Below are 23,800 nucleotides of genomic sequence, written 5' to 3'. Positions count from 1 at the left end.
TTAATGTCGAGGTGGGAGTAATCCGGGACCTCCCGGTCCCAGTCCTGATCGGGCGTGACTTCCCAGCTTTTCGGATGCTGTGGAGGGAAGCCCTAAAGAAGCTTAGTCGAGAGCCCCGCAAACGTAAGTCGAACCCTCCACAATTGAGTGAAACCTGGATTAACGTTGCCAAACCATGCTTGTCCCCTCTAGTGTCAGTCCAAGCCTTGGCAGAAGCTTCTAGTGGAGCTGAGTCTGATGACGCTGAGCCCCAACCTGGGCCAAGTGAGGAGGACACTGATGGCCCTCGAGAAACACTGCCCCTTAAAGGTCAGTATGGAACTGCACAGTTGCAGGACCTGACTCTGGGTAATGCCTTAAGAAACGTCCAGGTCCTAGAGGGAACGTTGGTGGGAACCCGGTTGACCCCTTCCTACCCTCATTTTTCAGTGAAAAATGGCCTCTTGTATCAGGTAACAAGAAGTAAGGACCAAATCGTTGAGCAACTACTTGTGCCCCGGCCTCACCGCTCCACAGTTCTGCAGTTGGCCCACACTCACTTGCTGGGAGCGCACTTGGGCGTAGAGAAGACTAAAGAGAGGGTGTTACAGAGGTTTTTTTGGCCCGGAGTCCACAAGGAGATAGAGAACTACTGCCGCAGCTGCCCAGATTGTCAGGTCACCGCTCCGAAACCGACGTACCGGAACCCCCTTATCCCTTTGCCTATTATAGAAACCCCCTTTGAACGAGTAGGCATGGATATTGTGGGTCCCCTGCCCAAAAGTGTCCGAGGGCACCAGGACATCTTGGTCATAGTGGACTACGCCACCCGTTATCCGGAAGCCGTCCCTTTAAGAAAGGCCAATGCTAAACAAATAGCAAAAGAACTGTTCCTCTTCAGCAGCCGCGTGGGGATTCCAAAGGAGATTCTTACCGACCAGGGGACCCCCTTTGTGTCGAGGGTCACCAAGGAGTTGTGTGCGCTGTTACACGTGAAACAGGTGAGAACCTCGGTCTACCACCCCCAGACAGATGGGCTAGTGGAGAGGTTCAACAAGACCCTGAAAGCCATGCTGAGGAAGGCCATCGACAAAGACGGAAGAAACTGGGACCAGCTATTACCCTACCTTCTGTTTGCGGTAAGAGAGGTGCCTCAGGCTTCCACTGGCTTCTCACCCTTTGACCTGTTGTATTCTCACAAACCCAGGGGCCTTCTGGACATCGCCAAGGAGACGTGGGAGGAGCAACCCTGTCCCCATCGTACCATGATTGAACACGTGGGGGCGATGCGGGACCGGATGGCAGCTGTGTTCCCCATTGTGAAGGAACACATGGAGAAGGCTCAGAGGGATCAAAGGGCCGCCTATAACCGAGCAGCACAACCCAGGGAATTCAACCTTGAATTCTTGTCCCCACTGTGGAATGTAAGTTCTTGGCTACTTGGCAGGGGCCCTTTGAAGTAATTGAAAAGGTTGGGGAAGTCAATTACAAAGTACGACAAACAGGGAAGAGGAAAGGTGAGCAAATCTACCATATTAACCTCCTAAAGAAATGGCATGAGCGAGAGGTGTTGTTCAATGGCCTTTCCCCCAGAGAGTCGAGAGAACCCGCCCGGGACGAGGTGCAGTTAGGCCCGGACCTCTCTCCGCACCAGCGGCAGCAGGCAAAGGAGCTGGTAGAAGGAAATCAGGAAGTATTTTCATCCCTCCCAGGCTACACCCACCTGGTGGAACATGAGGTACGCACCCAGCCGCGAAAAACGGTGAACCAAAAGCCATATCGGGTGCCGGAGGCCCGCAAGAAGCTGATTAACGAGGAGGTAAGGAAGATGCTGGCGTTGAACGTGATTGAGGAATCCAAGAGTGCCTGGTCAAGCCCCATCGTCCTGGCTGACAAACCGGACGGAACAGCCCGGTTCTGTAATGATTTCAGAAAAGTAAATGACATTTCTGAATTTGATGCATATCCCATGCCTCGTGTCGATGAGCTAATTGAAAGCCTGGGCCAGGCACGTTTCCTAACCACCCTGGATCTCACCAAAGGTTATTGGCAGGTTCCATTGTCTCCAGGGTCGAAGGAGAAGACAGCCTTTGCCACCCCGGGAGGCCTCTGGCAGTACCGGATGATGCCTTTTGGCCTGTTTGGAGCCCCCGCCACCTTCCAGCACCTGATGGACCAAGTACTGAAACCCCATCGAGAATATGCAGCGGCCTATCTGGATGATGTGGTAATTCAGAGCCCAGACTGGGAGAGCCACCTACCACGGGTTCAGAAGGTCCTCGACTCCCTCCGACAGGCAGGCTTGACCGCCAACCCCAAAAAGTGTAGGCTGCCGTTTGGGGAGACCAACTACTTGGGGTACACCATCGGGCGGGGCCTTGTGAAACCCCAGGATGCGAAACTCCTTCTTGGGCCTGGCCAATTATTACAGACGTTTTATCCCGGATTTCTCTGTGATAGCGGCCCCTCTCACCGAACTGACGACCAAGAAACATTCCCACATGGTGCCCGGCCGCAGAAGAGGCCTTTAACGACCTGAAGAGGGCCTTGTGTTCGAAACCAGTCCTGATGGCCCCCGACTTTAGCAAGGAGTTCGTGGTCCAGGCAGATGCTTCTGAGATGGGCCTGGGTGCTGTCTTAGCCCAGATGAAGGAAGGTGAGGAACACCCCGTTCTGTATTTGAGCCGGAAGTTGCTGCCAAGGGAGAAGAACTATGCCACAGTGGAGAAAGAGTGCCTAGCGTTGAAATGGGCCCTGGAAACCCTCAAATATTACCTGCTTGGAAGGAGGTTCACTCTGGTAACAGATCATTCACCTTTGCAATGGATGGCAAAAAATAAGGAAACAAACAGCAGGGTAACTAGGTGGTTTTTAAGCCTCCAGCCGTTTAACTTCTCTGTCATTCACAGGCCAGGGCGACGCCATGGCAACGCAGATGCCCTGTCCCGCCGTGATGCCTTCTGGTGCTCATTCACCCTGCCGAGGACGTCAGGCCCGGGGAGAGGGATATGTGGCATCACAAGGGGACAGGTAGTGGAGGGACGCTACAGCACTCTGTAGCGCCCCTTTTGCCACCAGTGCAAAAACTACATCTCCCAGCCTGCCTCACCGCTCACCCAGCTGCAGCTGCTTAAGGCACCTGATTGAGGCAGGGCTGGGAGACTTAAGGGAGAGCACCTGGGAAGGAGAAAGGAGAGCGGAAGGTGAACCCACGAGCACCTGGAAGAGGACAACAAGGGCGAGGACCTCGTAGCCTGGATTCACCAGGATTGAGTTTTTGTTTGGTTAATTAACCACTTTCTCCTCCGGGATGTTTTGTGTTACCTAACTAGACCTTTTTTTTGATACTTTGTTGTTTTTGGATGTTACCTTGCTGGTGGGATGGGAAATAAACCTGGACTTTTTGTTAAATACCCTTGGACGTGCCTGTGTTCATCTCTCTCTTTGCACCGCCCCAGGCTAGCCTGTCCTAGCGACAACCCGTGACACTACAATATATATATATATATATATATATATATATATATATATATATATATATCTATATATCATCACAGCTCGGTGACTTTCACCGACAACGTCTAAATGACTGCGGGCGAACTTTTCGCTTCGCTCTATTCGCGTCATTCGTGCCGCACCAAGATTTACAAGATTATACTGAACTTTCAATGACTTACAACAATGGGGGTGGGGGTGTACATTAATTGTGTATCCCTCTGCAAATTGCGCAACTGCTCCCCGTGGGGAGGGGGAGATGCGCTCATGTGATTGGCTGAAAATGAGGGCGACATCTGATTGGCTACAGATAGGTCTATGTTGAAAAAGGATCTAGCCACGGCAGGGGAGTCTCATAAATCCACACATACATGTGAAGAATCCACAAACAAATGCAGTGCGATGGACAAATAAATAAACACAGACACGTCGTTCTGCATGCATTTGTGTGAGTCTAATTTATTTGTAAATCCTTCTGTGTGCATTTGTAAATCAAACATATTTGTAAATTGTTTTGTGCGTATTTGTAAATCTTTGTGTTTGCATTTGTAAGTTTTTCTGTGTGCATTTGCAATTATTGAGACTGATCTGACCCCATATCAATGCATCTACGACACTAGTCATATTATCAGAACTATCCGGAATCAAAGTATAGCAAGCCTTCCCAGTTAAATTCAAAGTCACACAAAGGCCACCTTGTTTGGCCAAAATATAGTCAAGAGCCATGTCATGTTTTAGCAACGTCAGTCTGAGGCTTCTGAGTGTTTGACAAAATTTCAAAACCTCTTATGGTTTCGTTCGCAAAACCCTGTAAAGTGTAGGTAATGTTATCAATGTGATCTGCCAAGAATGTCACCACATACCATGGAAATAATCCTATTACCCACTTCTCTGCTATACTTAGTCTCCAATGGTAAGATTCCAAATTGTTAAACTGTGCCATCTCACGTTTCTTCCTACTTCTTGAAGCGACATTAGATTGGACCCCATCTGGCCCTTTTCCCTTCTGGATAGTAAGAACCTCATATGTAAGTTTCAACGTTGCCATATAACAGCATCCTGTCCACCCATACGGTAGAAATATGTATGCCTTATCGTCACAAACCCACCAAATAACCTTGAAATTCCCTATAGTCACATTCCCAGGCAAACTTTAGTTCTGCACCCTTAAAGTTTTATTCTTTTTGTGATGTGGTACATAAAAAGTTACTTCATACAAATCATTACTAGTCTTATGTTCATGTTTACCCAAGTCCATCATATATTTATCATAATCTGATATCCCCATAAACATTCCCGGCCCATCATAAGTTGTATTTGAACAAAAACAGCTGTTAGCTCCCACTGATGTCACTTCCATTATATCAGGGACCGCCGTTCTGATATTTTCATGCTGATCAAGTAAATTTACATATGATAATCCCTTCAACCAAGAACAAGTAAATCTAGGCCTAAACAGATGTACTGCCCAAGCCATTATTGCATCTCTTGCTGACTGCTGCTGATACAACAGCCATGATAGTGCAGAACTTTGACATATAGTGTTTCTGGTATAGTCGATTTAGTGGAGCCTGATCATGTATAACCAGAGCCTGCTTCTTCTCCATCCTCTTATTATCCACCAGTTGTATTTGATTAAGTTTCCTGAGGGTCTCTTGGTCCTGTTCTTTCTGATCATGTTCCTTTTTCCTATGTAGCTCCACTTGGTGGGCTATATGATCCCTATAAACACCCTTTGCCATGCTTCCAAGACCAACCACCTCTGCCAGTTTGCTCCTCACTGGTAGGGGCAACCCCTTCTGTACTCTGGCTCGCAAAATTGACTGCTCCATTTGATTAAACTCCGGGTCATTTCCTGTGACATTTCTCCACACTTGATGAGCTCTCGACACATAGGCTCTCGGGTTTTCTTCCTGTCCTAGTGGTTCAATAAAAATATTGTCAGGATGTACATTTGTTGGAAATGTATCTTTCAGCGCTCTGCACACTCAACCTCTACTTGCAGAAAACAGCTCTGAATCATTCACAGCAGTTCCCACATATCGATTAAGTCCAGCTTTCTGTAGAATCTCTCCCATAGCATGAACTCCAATGAGATTAGCCAAGAGTCTCTTAATATTTCCAATGGCCGGTTGTTCTCCCACCATAATCTCTTCCAACTTCGAAATCCAAGGATGTGCTCCATCTTGAAGAGTAGGTAACTTTTCAAGTATGTTTGACATATCTGTACTCTGCCAAGGCTTATACTCCAAACTCTGTCCTTGGATGACCACTGGATACATGCTCTTGGGTGTCGACTGTATTTTAGAGCGCAATTTATTTTTCATACCCGATAGATTGGAGCCTTCTTTCTGTAGCTCCTCCTTCCGTATCTGCAACTCCTCTAACTGGTTCTCTAGTGATCTTTGTTTTTCTGGACTACCAGATTTACTCTAGTCACAGAGGCATTGGTCTATGGTTATTTCAACCTTTCTTAAAGTCCTCCGTGAGTCCTCTTCGATGCTGTCTCCATTCTCACTGTCATTTGTGGTATCATCTCCTCTCGTTTCTGCTCTGGCCAGCATCCAACTGACTTCAGGGTCATATCCTCCCATGGCCCCTTCCAGATCACTTTGGTCACTATCGTCTCTATAATCCACCCCTTGCATCCTAGTTCCCAAACTTGCTTCCTTACAACTTTTGGAAATTGAATACATCGTTATAGTTGTTTCCGCTAGTCCTGTTTCTATTATTTTGTCCTCCTTGTCTGTGATATGATAGTTACCCTCCTGACTGATCATTGGGAGCTGAGGATAGATTTCCTTAGACTTCGTCCCTATCTCATAAGGTGGCGGTCTCTTCACTGGGTTCATATGTGAGAAAAATGAATTGGTGTCTGCCAACAGTTTTTCTGTTTGTTTTGTATTCTGTCTCATTTAATAATAAAAATGTATATAGTGCTTTTCAAGATACTCAAAGACACTACATTATACAACGTAGCAATGCAGGGTTAAGTGTCTGGCTCAAGGACACATCAACTAGAGCGGGGCTTGAACTGCCAACCCCTTGATTGAAAGACGGGCATGCTAACCACTGACCCATAGTCGCCCCACATTTCTTCTGCGTCTTTATCTCTCTTAGCGTTTGCAGCTTTGATTTGTTTCTGTCCCTCATCTCCAAACAACTGGAGAATGCCAAGCTCCACTTGCCTCTTTTCTTTGTGTTTTTCCCCCTTTTTCCCTTCTTTTGCGCCGCCTTGTATGTGGATACAAGAGTCCCCTCCGCTGGCCATGGTTGGTCAATTTCAGGCCAGCGTTTATGCCATTTTTTCGATATCTTTGCAATGTTTGCGATGTCTCTAACTAAAGGATTATTCTTCTGTACTACATAAACAGGAGTGATTACTTTTGGATTTTTAGTGTCCTTTTCCCCCATAATAACGGCTTCCTTATGTTCCGTTATTGTAAATTAAGAAGTAATTGCTAAGATTAAAACTACTTAAAGCTATTTAGATTACTTCTTTCCCGTTTTTTTATTTATTTTAATCAATTAACCAATTAACCAATTAGCAAACCAACAAATCAAACAATCAATCAATCAGCCACTTAACAAATCAACAAACACTCAATCACTCAACCAACCAACAAATTAATCAATTCATTCAGTCATTCATGTATTAAAACCACAAATTCACCCTAGTCAAAAATGAAATTGATTTGTCAACGCCAAAAGGATCAAGAGCTCATTAATGCAATAGCACAACCCAAAGTCTGCTTATAATATTTGACAAAAAGATCACGCACTCCCACAAGTGACTGACTCACAAAATGTGGTCTTAATCACTGTAAGACAATCGCCTGATTAACACCCAATATTCCGCTCAAATCGTCAATCAGTCACAATATTGAATTTCCAACACAGCACAAATCAGACTAAATCACGCACAAACAATAAAGCTGACATCCGCAATTGTCAGCAGAGTTTAGACCAAACAATCATATGCCATCAATGAATTAAATGCATTAACTGGTCAGTCAGTTGCCAAGCCCTCTATTCATTTATTTATTTTTATTTTAACTAACTACAGTATGTAGTCTTTCATGTGTATGTAAACAGATCAATATTCTTATAAGCTTATAAATGAAAGCAAGTTAAAATGTACTGAACATAAACAGAGACAGTTTGAGGAAGGGGTCTTAGTTCTCCAATAGGAGACTCATAGTGTCATTACGTCCCTTATAAAAGAAAAAAGAAGGGCTCATGTTTTATTAGTCTTTTTAAAAGAAGCTCATTGTGTATTTAGTAACTTATTTGTTATATTACGTCCTCTCAAAAGAATCTCATTGTTTATTTAATAACTCATTTATTATATTACGTCCTCTCAAAAGAAGCTCATTGTATATTTAATAACTCATTTGTTGTATTACGTCCTCTCAAAATAGAACAAAATATCTGTCCTTACAAGTTATTAAATGTTCTGTTCTCAACCACAACCTCTATTCAATAGCTCTTCCTGCAGTTTGTCACACACAGCTGGAACACATCAGTGATCGCGCTTCACACACACACCCAGGGCAACCAGCGCACACACATTTTCACAAAACTCAAAAAACAAAAACAGCACTTCGTACTTTTGTTCCCAAAAAGAAACAACTCATTTATACCACTCATTCATATAGCATGCTTTTTGCCGCTCCCTTTTCTTTCTTTCTTATTCTCATCAAATTTATGCTACCTTCTGAGATGTAATTAGTCGATGAGATGCTGCATCAGACAATGTTCGTCAACAAATGTCAGAGTGGGAACAGTCAATAGACCTTTTCTTCTACAATCTCCAGGTATTAAACTGACCATACGGTGTTGGTCCAGGTTTTACAGCCCGCGTTTATTTATCCAGATTCTGCTGCTCAGTCATATGATCCTTTCCTTTAATCGTATCTCTCTCTCTTTACTCTGTCCCTTATCACTGTTTTATTTATTTATTTATTTATTCAAATTACCTGGATCCAGGTTTATCCCAATTTTGTCTTTTTAACTTAATTCCTGACTGTGTCAAGCCAATTATTACGCAGTGGCTAATTTGCATGTGTCTTACCGTTAAGGAGTTGAGGGCCCAATCTCCATTAATCATCAACTCAAGAATCCAGGTGTAACCCTTTGGTTCTGCTCCAGCTCACTGCCTTGGACGTGTGAAAAGTGCAAGTGACCACAGCCGCCTACCACTGATGCCCTGGACCGCTTTGCTTCTATTTCAGCCTCCATGTTATCGTGTCAGAACAGCCACAGCCTGAGTTTTCTGTGTGCGGTTCGTGGCATAAACAGTGAAAATCTGATCTGATGAAGGTCGTAATGACTTCATACCAGCAACAATACACCTTTCACTTCAGTTTCAATGTCTATATCCATAGAATATTTTACAGGCATGAAGAAAATATTAATATCAATTTAAAGCTCAACTATTTCTGTGTCCTTTTCAAATTAAAAGCCCTTGAGTGTTTCTGTTAAAAGAATCCATTAATTTATAACTTTGTTGAAAAATGTAAAAAGTAAAGTAAGAGCATTTGTCTGTGGCAAGTTTGTTACACTTTTACATATCTATAAAATAGGATCATTTTAATGCATATATGTCAAACTGAACTTCAATTTAGTCAAATGAATGCTTACTAGTGATTATTATTTTTGATTAAAAAATCCCACTTTGGGTTACATTTACGCTACATAAAAACAAATAATATGCGTCTAGCGCTTCTAAACTGTAAACTTGTAGAATGTGTCCTCCTCAGTCAGTAACAGGACAGCTGAATCTTTTTGTTAGTGATTAAAGAACAATATACATATTTAAATATTAACATTTTGAATTGATATACTGTATACAGTATTGGAATAGTTCACAGTGATGTAATAATACTCATGATGAGTGATATGACAATTCATGGCTACTCCATTGCAATGCATATGAATGTGTTATAAATATAGATTTCTGTAAGTGACAGCTAGTCTTGTGTGATCCAACCAAGCCAAATGAAATACTGCATGAACCTAAAATACACCAGAATGAAGTGAAATACTTACCCGATGAAGTAAGTGATGATGAGGAGTTGGACGGCACGGTTGATGATGCCGATGGTCCAGCTCTTCACTACCACTGACTTTGTGGTTTCATAGGTGAAGAAGTCTTTTATACAAGACCACATCTTAGCCGTATGTGTGTGAGTATACACAAAATAAGCTTGTGTGTGTGTATTTTCTGTATGTGGTATGGTTAAAGAAAAATAAAGCAATTTACAAAAATATGAAGAAAATGCCGCTGTGTATGGATTATGGATGTAAAGCCTGAAACTGAACTCCAATTGAAGCGGCTGTTGGTGTGTGTGCTGTACAGCAATTACAGATGTCGGTCTCCAAACATGGCTGACGTCTTCATTCTTCTTTTGTGTTGGAAAAAGAAAATGCATTCATATTTCAGGTCCAACACTGAGAGCTGTATCCAGATATCCACAAGCTGTACCTCTTCTTCTGTTAGTGCTCTCTTCCTGTGACTTCATGTATGATGTTGACTAACTGGTCAACAAGTAAACAGCTTTCTCTCTCTGTCCGCTTCTGTCTTCCGTCATCTCTCTCTCTCCCTCTCTTGTTTAGCTCTGACTACCCCCCCACCCACCCACACACACACAGTCAGAGCTAAACCACTCCTCAAAGTCCCCATCCCTCCTCCCTCAGCTCAAGGAGGCATATTCCCTACCCTGGCCCTATTGGACTGAATCATTTAGGCCCACTAGACACTTCTGTGGTCTGTCAGTTTTTCTCAGAACGTCAGGATAATAATATTCATGGTGAATTTAGCTGCATGGCTCAAACTGTTAACTGGATGTTTCCCACGTCGCTAAGTTACCTAACTTTGAAAGAAAATGACGATATAATTTAAGAACAACCACTTTAGTGTAGCAGATCAATGACACAGTGAGAGGAGCAGAACTCCTCTTGTGTAAAAGGCTGCTATCAGTCCCATCCATCAGTCTCTATATCCCAATACACACCACAAATCATATCCAGGAGGTAACATTACACTCCAATTCAATCACAGCTGTCTATTCTACCACTCTCTGAATACCTCCATTAAACGGCAATCACATGATAAGTCGATAATGGACTGCCATTGGATGAGAACCAGGAAGTGGTCAAATATCAGTTTAAGTTGGTTGCAAATTGCAACCTTATTGCTCGATGCGACCAAATCCTTCACACTGCACCTTTAAGAGAGGTTTTTGTAACAAGCTCGTGGCTGTCACATGCAGGTTTCCCCCCCCCCAGCACCAAGGAATGAGCACACTTAGGGTATATTTTGCAATATCCTTTATTTAGTTGGAGACTGTCCCTCTGCTCTCCCCTCTCTCGTGCCTCCAACTGTATGCCCTACATATAGGGCAGAGCCACTCAGGCCTTGATTCCCCGCAGCTGAGGCCAATTCCCGACACCTGTTCCCTGAACCACTCCCCTACACCTCTCCGCAGCTGAGCCTAACCACGCCCCAGCCACCACAGTTTTGTTCTACCATATGAAATACATAAATGCCCCTCTGTTGAATTTAGAAGCTTTTATGTGTCTTAATAAGGGTGCTAACTAATGAGAGTCTAAATGAAGCAACTAAACGTCCTCACTACACTAGTCCTCCTTTATCTTAGTGGTAGAGTCCTGAAGTCATGTGACCGTGCTGTATAGTCCTCTATAGCTTTCTCTGGATATCGGTGTCGAGACAAAGAGAAAGTGGTATTTCTCTTAACACACACACACACACACACACACACACACACACACACCTTCAATTAGATTATACAGTAGGTGGATCTATGTGGATGGAGGGATAAGGGAGACGTAGAAAGGGAAATGCAGAGGAAGACAGCTGTAGAACTCATCAAAAAGATTTGTATTGATTTTTATATTGATGACCTGAGAGAAGGGCTACTTTTGTCCTCTGCCTTCCTGTCACCCATCATCATAACCATCATTATCAACATAATTCTCATTGTAAGGATTACGTCTGTTGAGACACAAAGATCATGCCAGTATACTTGTATTTGGGCCCTGCGACCACTTTGTAGAAGCTAAAAGGAAACCAAATTAAGACTAAAGTAGACTAAATGTCTTCCTGTGGTGTGGAAAAGAGTTCAGCCATCTCCATGGATAAATTAAGAAAAATACATATTAAAAATACAATTGTTTGTGCTCATTTATTACTGTATGCTGAAGGACCTCTTGTGGTTGCGGTGATTCACCCAGTTTGAAAGACCAATTTGATTGATTTCTCTATACCGTCATTGACAGCAGATGCCTGAATTGCACATACAGTTAATCTTCTGGTGGAGATAGTAATGGCATATTATGTTGTGCTATTAAAGCTTCACAGGAAGTCTTTACAAACTTTCTGAAGGCTGGAAAAATGTATAAGCACAATAATAGCAGTTGTGTTTAATTGTAAAAATATGTATTTTTCTTAATCTATCCATGGAGATGGCTGAACACACCACAGGAAGACATTTAGTCTACTTTAGTCTTAATTTGGTTTCCTTTTAGCTTCTACAAAGTGGTCGCAGGGTCCAAATACAAGTGTACTGCCATGATCTTTGTGTCTCAACAGACGTAATCCTTACAATGAGAATTATGTTGATAATGATGGTTATGGGTGACAGGAAGGCAGAGGACAAAAGTAGCCCTTCTCTCAGGTCATCAATATAAAAATCAATACAAATCTTTTTGACGAGTTCTACAGCCGTCTTCCTCTGCATTTCCCTCTCTACGTCTCCCTTATCTCTCCATCCACATAGATCCACTTACTGTATAATCTAATCGAAGGTATGTGTGTGTGTTGTGTGTTAAGAGAAATACCACTTTCTCTTTGTCTCGACACCGATATCCAGAGAAAGCTATAGAGGACTATACAGCACGGTCACATGGCTTCAGGACTCTACCACTAAGATAAAGGAGGACTAGTGTAGTGAGGACGTTTAGTTGCTTCATTTAAACTCTCATCAGTTAGCGCCCTTTTTAAGACACATAAAAGCTTCTAAATTCAACAGAGGGGCATTTATGTATTTCATATGGTAGAACAAAACCTCTCTTAAAGGTGCAGTGTGAAGGATTTGGTGGCATCGAGCAATAAGGTTGCAGTTTGCAACCAACTTAAACTGATATTTGACCACTTCCTGGTTCTCATCCAATGGCAGTCCATTATCGACTTATCATGTGACTGCCGTTTAATGGAGGTATTCAGAGAGTGGTAGAATAGACTGAAGACAGCTGTGATTGAATTGGAGTGTAATGTTATCTCCTGGATATGATTTGTGGTGTGTATTGGGATATAGAGACTGATGGATGGGACCGATATCAGCCTTTTACACAAAAGGAGTTCTGCTCCTCTCACGTTGCTCAACCTTGAACATGAGCGATAAAATGCATTCTGAGGATTGATCTGCTACACTAAAGTGGTTGTTCTTAAATGATATCGTCATTTTGTTTCAAAGTTAGGTAAGTTAGCGACGTGGGAAACATCCAGTTAACAGTTTGAGCCATGCAGCTAAATTCACCATGAATATTATTATCCTGACGTTCTGAGAAAAACTGACAGACCACAGAATTGTGTAGTGGGTCTAAATGATTCAGTCCAATAGGGCCAGGGTAGGGAATATGCCTCCTTGGGTCCCTTTTTGACTTTCTCTTCTCTTTATTTGAAAGATAAGTGCTCTAGTTGGCAGCCTAAACATATCACAAAGAAATCTCTTTTTAATACCTCTGAAAGATGATTTTAGACTTATCACACAGCTCTTGTCTTTCCTTTAATCTAAAAACTCTGAATGCTGTGCACCAAAAACCTTAACCGTGGACATCCAAGGTGCGCTGAGCTGAGGGAGGAGGGAGGGGGACTTTGAGGAGTGGTTTAGCTCTGACTGTGTGTGTGTGGGTGGGGGTGTGGGTGGGGGGGGGGGGGGGGGGGGGGGGGGGGGGGGGGGGTCAGAGCTAAACAAGAGAGGGAGAGAGAGAGATGACGGAAGACAGAAGCGGACAGAGAGAGAAAGCTGTTTACTTGTTGACCAGTTAGTCAACATCATACATGAAGTCACAGGAAGAGAGCACTAACAGAAGAAGAGGTACAGCTTGTGGATATCTGGATACAGCTCTCAGTGTTGGACCTGAAATATGAATGTACTTTCTTTTTCCAACACAAAAGAAGAATGAAGACGTCAGCCATGTTTGGAGACCGACATCTGTAATTGCTGTACAGCACACACACCAACAGCCGCTTCAATTGGAGTTCAGTTTCAGGCTTTACATCCATAATCCATACACAGCGGCATTTTCTTCATATTTCTGTAAATTGCTTTATATTTCTTTAACCATACCACATACAGAAAATACACACACACAAGCTTATTTTGTGTATACTCACACACATACGGCTAAGATGTGGTCTTGTATAAAAGACTTCTTCACCTATGAAACCACAAAGTCAGTGGTAGTGAAGAGCTGGACCATCGGCATCATCAACCGTGCCGTCCAACTCCTCATCATCACTTACTTCATCGGGTAAGTATTTCACTTCATTCTGGTGTATTTTAGGTTCATGCAGTATTTCATTTGGCTTGGTTGGATCACACAAGACTAGCTGTCACTTACAGAAATCTATATTTATAACACATTCATATGCATTGCAATGGAGTAGCCATGAATTGTCATATCACTCATCATGAGTATTATTACATCACTGTGAACTATTCCAATACTGTATACAGTATATCAATTCAAAATGTTAATATTTAACTTGTTCTTTAATCACTAACAAAAAGATTCAGCTGTCCTGTTACTGACTGAGGAGGACACATTCTACAAGTTTACAGTTTAGAAGCGCTAGACGCATATTATTTGTTTTTATGTAGCGTAAATGTAACCCAAAGTGGGATTTTTTAATCAAAAATAATAATCACTAGTAAGCATTCATTTGACTAAATTGAAGTTCAGTTTGGCATATATGCATTAAAATGATCCTATTTTATAGATATGTAAAAGTGTAACAAACTTGCCACAGACAAATCTGCTCTTACTGTACTTTTTACATTTTCCCACAAAGTTATAAATTAATGGGTTCTTTTAACAGAAACACTCAAGGGCTTTTAATTTGAAAAGGACACAGAAATAGTTGAGCTTTAAATTGATATTAATATTTTCTTCATGCCTGTAAAATATTCTATGGATATAGACATTGAAACTGAAGTGAAAGGTGTATTGTTGCTGGTATGAAGTCATTACGACCTTCATCAGATCAGATTTTCACTGTTTATGCCACGAACCGCACACAGAAAACTCAGGCTGTGGCTGTTCTGACACGATAACATGGACGCTGAAATAGAAGCAAAGCAGTCCAGGGCATCAGTGGTAGGCGTCTCAGCTTTTGGCACACAGCTTGCTGTGGTCACTTGCACCATGAAGCCTTTCACACGTCCAAGGCAGTGAGCTGGAGCAGAACCAAAGGGTTACACCTGGATTTTTGAGTTGCCATTATTTATTGCTCTAGATCATGTTGCCATCAATGATGCTGATATTGAGCGCTTTCATCAGCAGAGGGGATCCATCTTGAACTATAAGGAAGGAGGGTGTAGCTGTGTTGGCTTGATCTGATACAGCAGCTGCTGCTGGTCGCCAGCTAACGACACACAAGTCATGGCTAGGACAAGTGACTAGTTTCCTTTTAGGTTCTGTGAGTTGGCAATGTGCAATATGTTGCCTGTAAATGTTCTCTGGCAGGCTAGATGCAGAAGCTCCAGTATATTAGCTCAAGTACCTGGGAATTTCCTTTTGGCGCTTCAGTGTTGACATTTTTTTGTTTATTTTTGAATCAGAAGCTGCAGCCACATGCTTGACATCATCGACACAGAGCAGAACTAGCTCTGGGAACACAATTTCTCCCATTTCACTCACTGCTGATTTGCATTCCTTGACGAAATGTCCCTTTTTCCCACAGTAATGTTGTTGCAGCTGGACAGTGTTTCATTATTAGCTAAGTTCTTGTGAGATCCAAACCTGAAGCATCTGCGTTGCTGCTGGCTACCATGTGCCTGTTTGTGAAGGTCCAGTGACGGTGTTTTAGCTGGTTGTGTGAGAACACTAGGTTTAATGGCACTCCTAGCGATTGCGGTTATGTATTACAATGAGTTTACAAGTTGGAAGGTTAAGACAAATAAATAACTCTGTATGGATTATGTGATATCAAATGAATTACACTGTATGTAATGTTTAAATGTATCAATTAGAATTATGGGAAATTTTTCAATTCGGCTCAATTTTGTTGACAGACCTCATGGCAGAGGAAACTCTCCTTGGAGAAGGCCGTTCATTTGCTAACAGTTGCGCTCTTCCTGAAAATGTGGGTTTGAAGCACTTCGACAGTGTAAAAAACAACCTGTCATTTTTCCTGGCTGCCTAAACTTGGCATGTAATTGTCAAGCTTGTCCATCTGAGCCTCTCACGAGGTCACGATATACGTCACACATCTCAAGAGGTCACGTATTACTAATACTTAACCTCTCGAGAAAAGCTAGCGAGCTATAGCAAACCCAAAAGCGAGAGAAAATTAGTTAAAAAAAACAGACGTCTTTGGAGAGCTTCTTTGTAAAGCGGTTTTCTGCAATGACAGCGACGAAAACTGAGTTACGGAGCAGACTGGACATAACAAACACTTCGGGGGTCGTTGTCTCCCGTCACCCCGAGATGGCACCGGATCGTTACAGATAAACAAGCTCAGGGCTCCCACTAATTCGGTGTCATGGTGAGTTGTATTTTTATGCACTTTATGCCGGTCGCATCATTTTATTACGTCATATTTATTACGTCATATTTATTACGTCATATTTATTACGTCATATTTATTACGTCATATTTATCGCCCACACTGTGAAGGCCGGTCCGTGAAAATATCGTCTGACACGAAACCGGTCCGTGGCTCAAAAAAGATTGGGGACCGCTGTCCTACAGTATGTAGGTGTACACCCCCCCGATGAGGACACATCCTTTTGGGAGCCATCTTGCCATTTACTAAACACGCATATCTTTTCAGTTTTAGCTCAATATCACATTTTGTTTTATTTTTGTGTGCATGCTTCAGGTGGGTGTTTGTCAATGAGAAGGCCTACCAGGTGAGAGACACAGCTATTGAATCCTCAGTGATGACCAAGGTCAAAGGTTTTGGAATCTACAATAACAAGGTCATGGATGTTGCAGACTATGTCATTCCTACACAGGTATGATGGACGGATGGGTGGATGGATGGATGTCATGGATGGATGGATGGATGGGGGATGGATGAATAGGGGATGGACGGATGGATGAGGATGGATGGATGGATGGGGGATGGATGGATGGATGGACAGATGATTGACAGTAGTGCTATATGTGTTTTCCACAGGGAGCTTCAGTCTTCTGCATCATCACCAAAATCATAACCACAGAGAACCAAGTCCAAGGTTACTGTCCTGAGGTCAGTTACTGTCACCACTGTTACTGCAATACTATTAATAACTAGTATTCGTTCATCACAAATATTAATACTTCTACCACCATTGGTGAAATGGATGACAGGCAAAGGTTACTAGCGACGGCTCTCACATTACACAGTCATTTAATCCACTGTTAATGCCAAATAATTAATGATTCAGCTATAATGTATGTGTGTGTATGTGTGTGTCTTTGTGTGTGTGTGTGCATCCAGAGTGAGAATAAGTATAATTGTACGCAGGACAGTCAATGCAAAAGGAAGCCAGGTAGTTATGGTGAGTACTTCTTTCTGTTTCTTTTCTCATCATATTTGATCAAGCTTTTGAACATAATTGATGACAGCAATTTGATAGATATTGTTGTTATTATTACGTATATGCATATGTGTTGAATTACTACATTAGAATCAGTATGTAATCAGTGTTTATGCAGTTAGCAACAAAGCTTTTCTTTTCCTGCTCAGGAATCATGACAGGGAAATGTGTTCCGTTCAACACCACCATCAAGATGTGTGAGATACAAGGATGGTGTCCTGCCGAGATCGACACCATCAAGACGTAAGACCATGCTGTGCACGTGATAGAGAGCCCTTTGAAAAGTGTCCATTGGTAGTAACTGAGCCTGAATACGTTGATAATCAAAGAAAAAATTGTTTGCACAATGTCTATCTGTCTTTTCTCTTCTTCTATGTTCCTCCATTTGTCTCTCTTTCAGTAAGCCAATGATGGAGGTGCAGAATTTTACAATTTTTATTAAGAATAGCATCCGCTTTCCAACCTTCAACTACACTAAGTATGACAACTATGATTGTAAATGCGATGATTGTAAATGCGATGATGGTAATGACGAAGACACTAAAGTCTGACATGTTGATTTTATGGTATGTCTGTATGTGTGCAGAGGGAACTTCCTGACTACCATCACTAACGATTACATAAAGCATTGTAACTTTGACATGGTCAACAACACCTACTGCCCCATCTTCAGAGTGGGAGACGTGGTCCGCTACGCACAGCAGAACTTCACCAAGCTGGCAGACAAGGTAGAGTCAGGAGTCTGAGTCCAGGCCGATGGTTCTCTGGTCTCTAAGTCCTGATCACTACAATGACACAGCAGTTATCCTTCAAAGCTGTGTCAACAATGTTTTTTATATCGTTGAAATCGAGTATAAATCCTGCACATGGGCCTAATAACTACAGAAACAGTCTGGGTATATACTGCTCTGCATGACGCGGCCTTATTTGTTATTGTTCTGGGGCATTGAGGACATCAGAGAGTCAAATCTGAGACTTTGAGTGGCAAGTCAAAGTCAAAAGTCGGGTCTCTTAAGTCTAAAGTCAATTATCAAGTATAAACAACTGAGTTATTAATACATCAGACAACACACTGAGTTACTGGTCAGTAACCCCTGGCGTTCTGGCAGTTGACAACCTCATTTATATATTGTTTTACACAAAATTACCATATATTAGCTGCATAAAACCAATAATAGTAGCAGCTCTCGTGTTTTGAAACTTCTGTCAGGGGGGAGTGATTGGAATAAAGATCGGCTGGATATGTGATCTGGACAAGTCAGATGACCAGTGTAACCCCTCGTACTCATTCACCCGACTGGATGCCATGTCACAGAAGAACGCTGTCTCACCGGGATACAATTTCAGGTATTTAGCTACACAGTAATGTATATTAGAAACCTTGTTTTGTTATATTTGCTCAGTATATTTGTGCCTACAAAAGCCCATATTACAAGACAATACCCCACCATACACAGCCTGTTTACCCTGCTGCTGTCTGGCAAGAGACACATAAATATCAGCTTCTGTACCACCAGACTTCATAGCTTCCTTCCTCAGACTGTGAGACTTGTAAACTCACCCCGTACCTTCCACAAATCATAGAGTTTCATTATGTTCTCATATGTGCTTTTCTTATGTTGCAAAATGGGAATACATACTGCGTTTCGTTGTGCAACAATGACAATAAATGAACCTGCAACCTTGTAATATTGCCATGTGGACATTTCAGGCAACACCCCTGTCTGGCAATTTCCCAATTAATATACACAGCTGGGGTTAATTATGGATGACTACCACCAGTGTCTGTTTTCTGCTGTCAGATTATTCTGCACTGGAGGAACCCTGACCATGTTGGACAGTCTTTGAGCTTTCCTCCCGTGTTAAAATAACTGTATCGACAAGATGAGATCAACACGCGGCCATATCTGCAAAGATTATGGCAAGAATGGCTATTCCAGATCTGAGCTTTGATGTAAGGACAATATGAGACCTTTGCATCTGTAATCCAACATCAGCAACATCTTCTAGTTTTTCATACGTGTCTTTGACTCCGCTGGGAAACTACTAAACCATTCAGTTACAGAGGCGACTATCACCCTTATGTTCAACAGCTTCATTTATTGAATTTGTTCACTATTTGTTTACATGTTGTATCAGGCTGTTAGAACTTTCACCATGGTGGTTATTTGCTCTTTTGACCCTTTGAAAAGTGCTACTATGATTTCAAATGTGACATACAAATAATCATTTACTTTATTTCTACACCTAAAAAAATGTGTTTCAGTTGCACACTGATCCATAGGCTTAAATATTTTTTTCTTTAATATTAGACTTGTGGGATTTGTCTGTCTGGACAGGTTTGCCAAATACTATAAGATGGAGAATGGGACGGACTACCGCACTTTGGTCAAAGCCTATGCTATTAGGTTTGATGTTCTGGTCAATGGAAATGTGAGTATATATTAATGTGTAACAACGTGTGTATAATTTATTTAATTAATAATGAATAAAGAGATATGGATATGAATGTAGTTGTTTTAACATTTCAACATGGCCTTTTCCTCTTTGTAATGCACACAAATACATCTTCTGGCACCAGTTGCTTTGGTTTTTTCGTGCACAATACTTCCACATCCTTTTAAACCTCTTGGGAAGGCCTGTTACAAATATCTTATTTAGCATTACAGAATAGCAGAATAATTGGACACGGGACATGCAACCCGTCCTCACTCCCAATAACGCTGCTTGGTTTGTGCCCCTTGGCGTTTGACCCTCATTGAGCATGTAACACACTTGCAATAGTTCAGGGCGGGTGGGACTGAAGGAGTATGGGTAAAACAATACAAGCCCTTTGCCACTTGCTCTTTGCTCTGGCCGAGATCATTTAAGTATCATAAGTGGACTTGGACACGCTCTAAATGCACTGCAGTGTCACTTTTAGACCATACACTATAGATCGTTTAGATAAGGCCCATATCTCCATCATAATCTCAAGTCATAAAGTAGCTATGTTCAATGAAATGAAATTATCAGAAGTCGTCAACCTTTCAATAATAGGGCCTGCGGTCTTTGGTTTGGAAAGTCTCCACATGGTCCATTACATAGAGCAACTGTGGCTCAGTGGATGAGCAGGGTCGTCCTTCAAAGAGATGATCGGCTGTTTGATCCCCGGCTGTTTGATCCCCGGCTGCGTCGATACGCCATGTCGATGTCCTTGGCAAGACACCTAAACCCAAGTTGCTCCCGCATACTGTATGAATGATAAATTAGTCCTGATGGTCAGGTCATTAGTCATCCCCTGTGATCAGGGTATGAATGGATGAATGATGATGACATGTAGAATTAAAGTGCTTTGAGTGGAAGACTAGAAAAGAGATATTCAAGTACAGTCCATTTACACTTGTCATTAATCACAAGGTAAATTTAGGGACTTAGGAGATGAACAGAAGTTATTTCTTTGTACTACAAGGATAACGTTCTAGTCATCAAGGGATTGAAGCCTGCTGAGATTAACTACTATTCTTACTCTGTAGGCCGGGAAGTTCAACATGATCCCTACACTCATCAACATGGTGGCAGCCTTCACGTCAGTGGGAGTGGTGAGTTGTACGTAAAACAGCTCATTAATTTCAGAGCTTTGTGTTTTCACTCAGAATTGATATGGAGACAAACATTCTTCTTTTACCTATGTTTTTGAGTATTATCTCATGACAAGTTGATTCAACCCATATTACATGGGTTGAATCTCATCTCTACTCTTGCTTTGTTGAATGCTTTATAAATTAAGGTGATTATTCTTATCATTTTCATTTAGGGCACCGTGTTGTGTGATATCATACTGCTGAACTTCCTGAAAGGAGCGGAGCAGTACAAGGCCAAGAAATTTGAAGAGGTAAAATACCTGCTCTTTTTTATTAGTGTTGGTTATCACAAATATGTGAAGCATATTTTATTAAAGCTGCATTATTTATTTATTTAGAGGCAGTGCAACAAGCTGAAATCTCGATCTTTAAAGTTGTTACATAAGTCCAATATTCACTCCTCTTCTACTTCTGTTTTGGGCTCCACTATGAGCACCAGATAGTCTCCAACTGTGTCCATCTGCAGTTTGGTGCTGAGCAGGAAGTGTACAGAAGACTTTCAGAGCTTTTTCACAGGGAGGGACCACCAAACTTGTGAAAATAGAGGAAATGACAGCATATTATTTGACCTAGTGTGAAAGAGAGGGCACACACAACAAGTAAAAAGAAGAATCATCTTTATTTAGATTCAGTTTTGATACATTCGTTAATTTAGCAAACTAGATATTTTTGTTTAAATAAAATCCTGAGTCCTCATTGTCTGAGGCCGAGACAAGGCTGGAACCGTTAAAACAGCCTTGTTCAGATGGCCAGCTCAAATCAGTTTTGGGCATTTCTACATTGTATCCAGATTGACTTTTGAAAGTCTGGACCTAAAAAAAAAAAATGAAATGTGACGTTTAAAAGTGGTTGGACTGCAGATGCGTCTTAGTCCGGCCGTTCTGGCTGCTCAACTCTGTTCATCTGTACACATGACATCTATTGCTTCTGTCCATCCGGGGAGAGGGATCCTCCTCTGTTGCTCTCCTGAAGGTTTCTTCCCTTTTTTCCCCCTGAAAGGGTTTTTTCTATTATTTGGGAGTTTTTCCTGATCCGATGTGAGTTTCCTGGGACAGGGATATCATATGTGTACAGATTGTAAAGCCCTCTGAGGCAAATTTGTAATTTGTGATATTGGGCTATATAAAATAAACTGAATTGAACTCGGATTTGAAAGTGCTGAGCAGAATCCATGTTGCTAGAAGCAGATAGCTATGGAGGACAACTGAGGAGAACAACACAGTACATGGACAGAAGCTGGAATAAGCCTGTACCAATGCACACCAGCAATTTGACGACGCATTGTTTAGATGGCCAATGCTTTCTCATCAGAAAGCCTTTTTACCAGTTTAGCGACATAGTTATTGAAACCTACGTTGTTACCGCAGAAACCCATTCAGGTTTCTTTATGTCTGGACACAAATCTGGTTGGATCATTTGCATATAACAATGTGAACATATGGCAATATGTGTGGTGACAAACTAAAGAGCAACATGTCTCTCTCTCTCTCATATACTGTAGGTGTCGGACAGCCCACTGGATTACCAAAGCAATGGGTTGTACCACTCCCAGCTATCACTCAGACATAGCGAGACCATCATGCGGTCCAGTGACTCCGGAGCATTTTCTATTGAACATTACAGCTAAATGGACAGGAGCAGGGAGCAGTGGACTGAGAAAGACAGACATAGAGTTGGTTTCTCTCAAAATGTTAATGTTTTTAAACTTCATACATTTTTATACATTCAAAAAACCTTTACATTGTCAACATCAAAAAATATGTGAAGAACCTTTCATTGTTGCAAAGTTATTCTTAAATGTTTCAATTCACTTAAAAACAAAAGTGTCTTTGCATGGTGACACTTTTGGCATGTGCCATTGGCTCAGGATTTTCTGAGCAGGATAAAAAGCAGTTTGTGTTTCAAGGAGCCTGATATAACATTCATCAGACAACTATGTATATGTAAAGCTATTGAGGAGTGGTGTCTACATGAGCATAGAAAGAAGTCTCTAAAGCTTTTGAGCAGAGAAGGAAGTCTCTCTCCCAAACCGTACCACTCAGCTCGTTCCCTTCGCTCGGCTTCTGCCAATCGGCTTGTAGCTCCGTCACTACGAGCTAAACACTCAACAAAGTCACGACTGTTTGCTGTGCTGGCTCCTCATTGGTGGAACGAGCTCCCCATTGACATCAGGACAGCAGAATGTCTCTACATCTTCCGTCGCAAACTAAAAACACATCTTTTTCGACTATACCTTGAATAGGGAATGTAGCGCCGTAGTAGCACTTTGGTAGCACTTAAATGTCTCTTACTGATAGCACTTTGTAGTTTAACTTTAGTGAAGAAATTGTACTTTCTTGATTCTTGTTGTTTTGAGTTTGGACTCATGGTTTAATGCACTTATTGTAAGTCGCTTTGGATAAAAGCTTCAGCTAAATGACATGTAATGTGTGTGTTGTTGTCAGAGCTTCACATTGCTTTTTCTCATAGCCGGTACCGTGCGTGCATGTGTGTGCATGTGAGTGCATGTGAGTGCATGTGCGCGTGCCCCACTGATTAGCCCACATCCGCCGCTCTGCACTGATCTCATACAACACAGTTGATAATGCCGGCCCAACCGACAGCGTTTAATATGGAAGCTTAGCATTCACCCTCAGGTAAACACTGTTAGCTCCGTCCGCACTGTTGGCGTACTTTGTATTGTTAGCTCCACGCCATCAACTAAGGCGTCACCATTTTGAGGGCCGTTGAGAGGCAATCGAAATGTTCCGAATGTCGTATGTTGCACCTTTAAAAAAGGAATTTAAACTGAGAAAGATTTCAGATTTGGGCATTCTTTGCTTAGTTTGCAACTTGCATTGGAATTACTGTAATGCACCACACCTACCATAT

General features: G+C 42.1%; 1 protein-coding gene across 1 annotated transcript; it reads left to right on the top strand.

The window, feature by feature from the left end:
• The first annotated feature begins 13,558 nt into the window (after nt 1-13,558).
• On the top strand, nt 13,559-22,801 carry LOC117738630 (P2X purinoceptor 3-like). Its single transcript, XM_034544603.1, has 13 exons — nt 13,559-13,595; nt 13,857-14,031; nt 16,604-16,739; nt 16,904-16,975; nt 17,207-17,267; nt 17,456-17,549; nt 17,707-17,784; nt 17,893-18,034; nt 18,517-18,653; nt 19,646-19,739; nt 20,822-20,887; nt 21,103-21,180; nt 22,431-22,801. Exons 1-13 carry the CDS (start codon nt 13,559-13,561, stop codon nt 22,554-22,556), a joined length of 1,296 nt encoding a protein of 431 aa, XP_034400494.1. The 3' UTR covers nt 22,557-22,801.
• The last annotated feature ends 999 nt before the right edge of the window (nt 22,802-23,800 follow it).

The sequence above is a fragment of the Cyclopterus lumpus genome, chromosome 1 (assembly GCF_009769545.1).
Source record: "Cyclopterus lumpus isolate fCycLum1 chromosome 1, fCycLum1.pri, whole genome shotgun sequence".
In the NCBI taxonomy this organism is placed as follows: Eukaryota; Metazoa; Chordata; class Actinopteri; order Perciformes; family Cyclopteridae; genus Cyclopterus; species Cyclopterus lumpus.
This window is presented reverse-complemented; position numbering and strand designations above follow the sequence as displayed.

Coding starts and splice junctions, on each gene's coding strand:
- LOC117738630 (XM_034544603.1), top strand. CDS start 13,559: ATGAAGTCACAGGAAGAGAGCACTAACAGAAGAAGAG. Junction 13,596..13,856: donor GAGCACTAACAGAAGAAGAG/GTACAGCTTGTG, acceptor TACCACATACAG/AAAATACACACACACAAGCT. Junction 17,785..17,892: donor CCAACCTTCAACTACACTAA/GTATGACAACTA, acceptor GTATGTGTGCAG/AGGGAACTTCCTGACTACCA.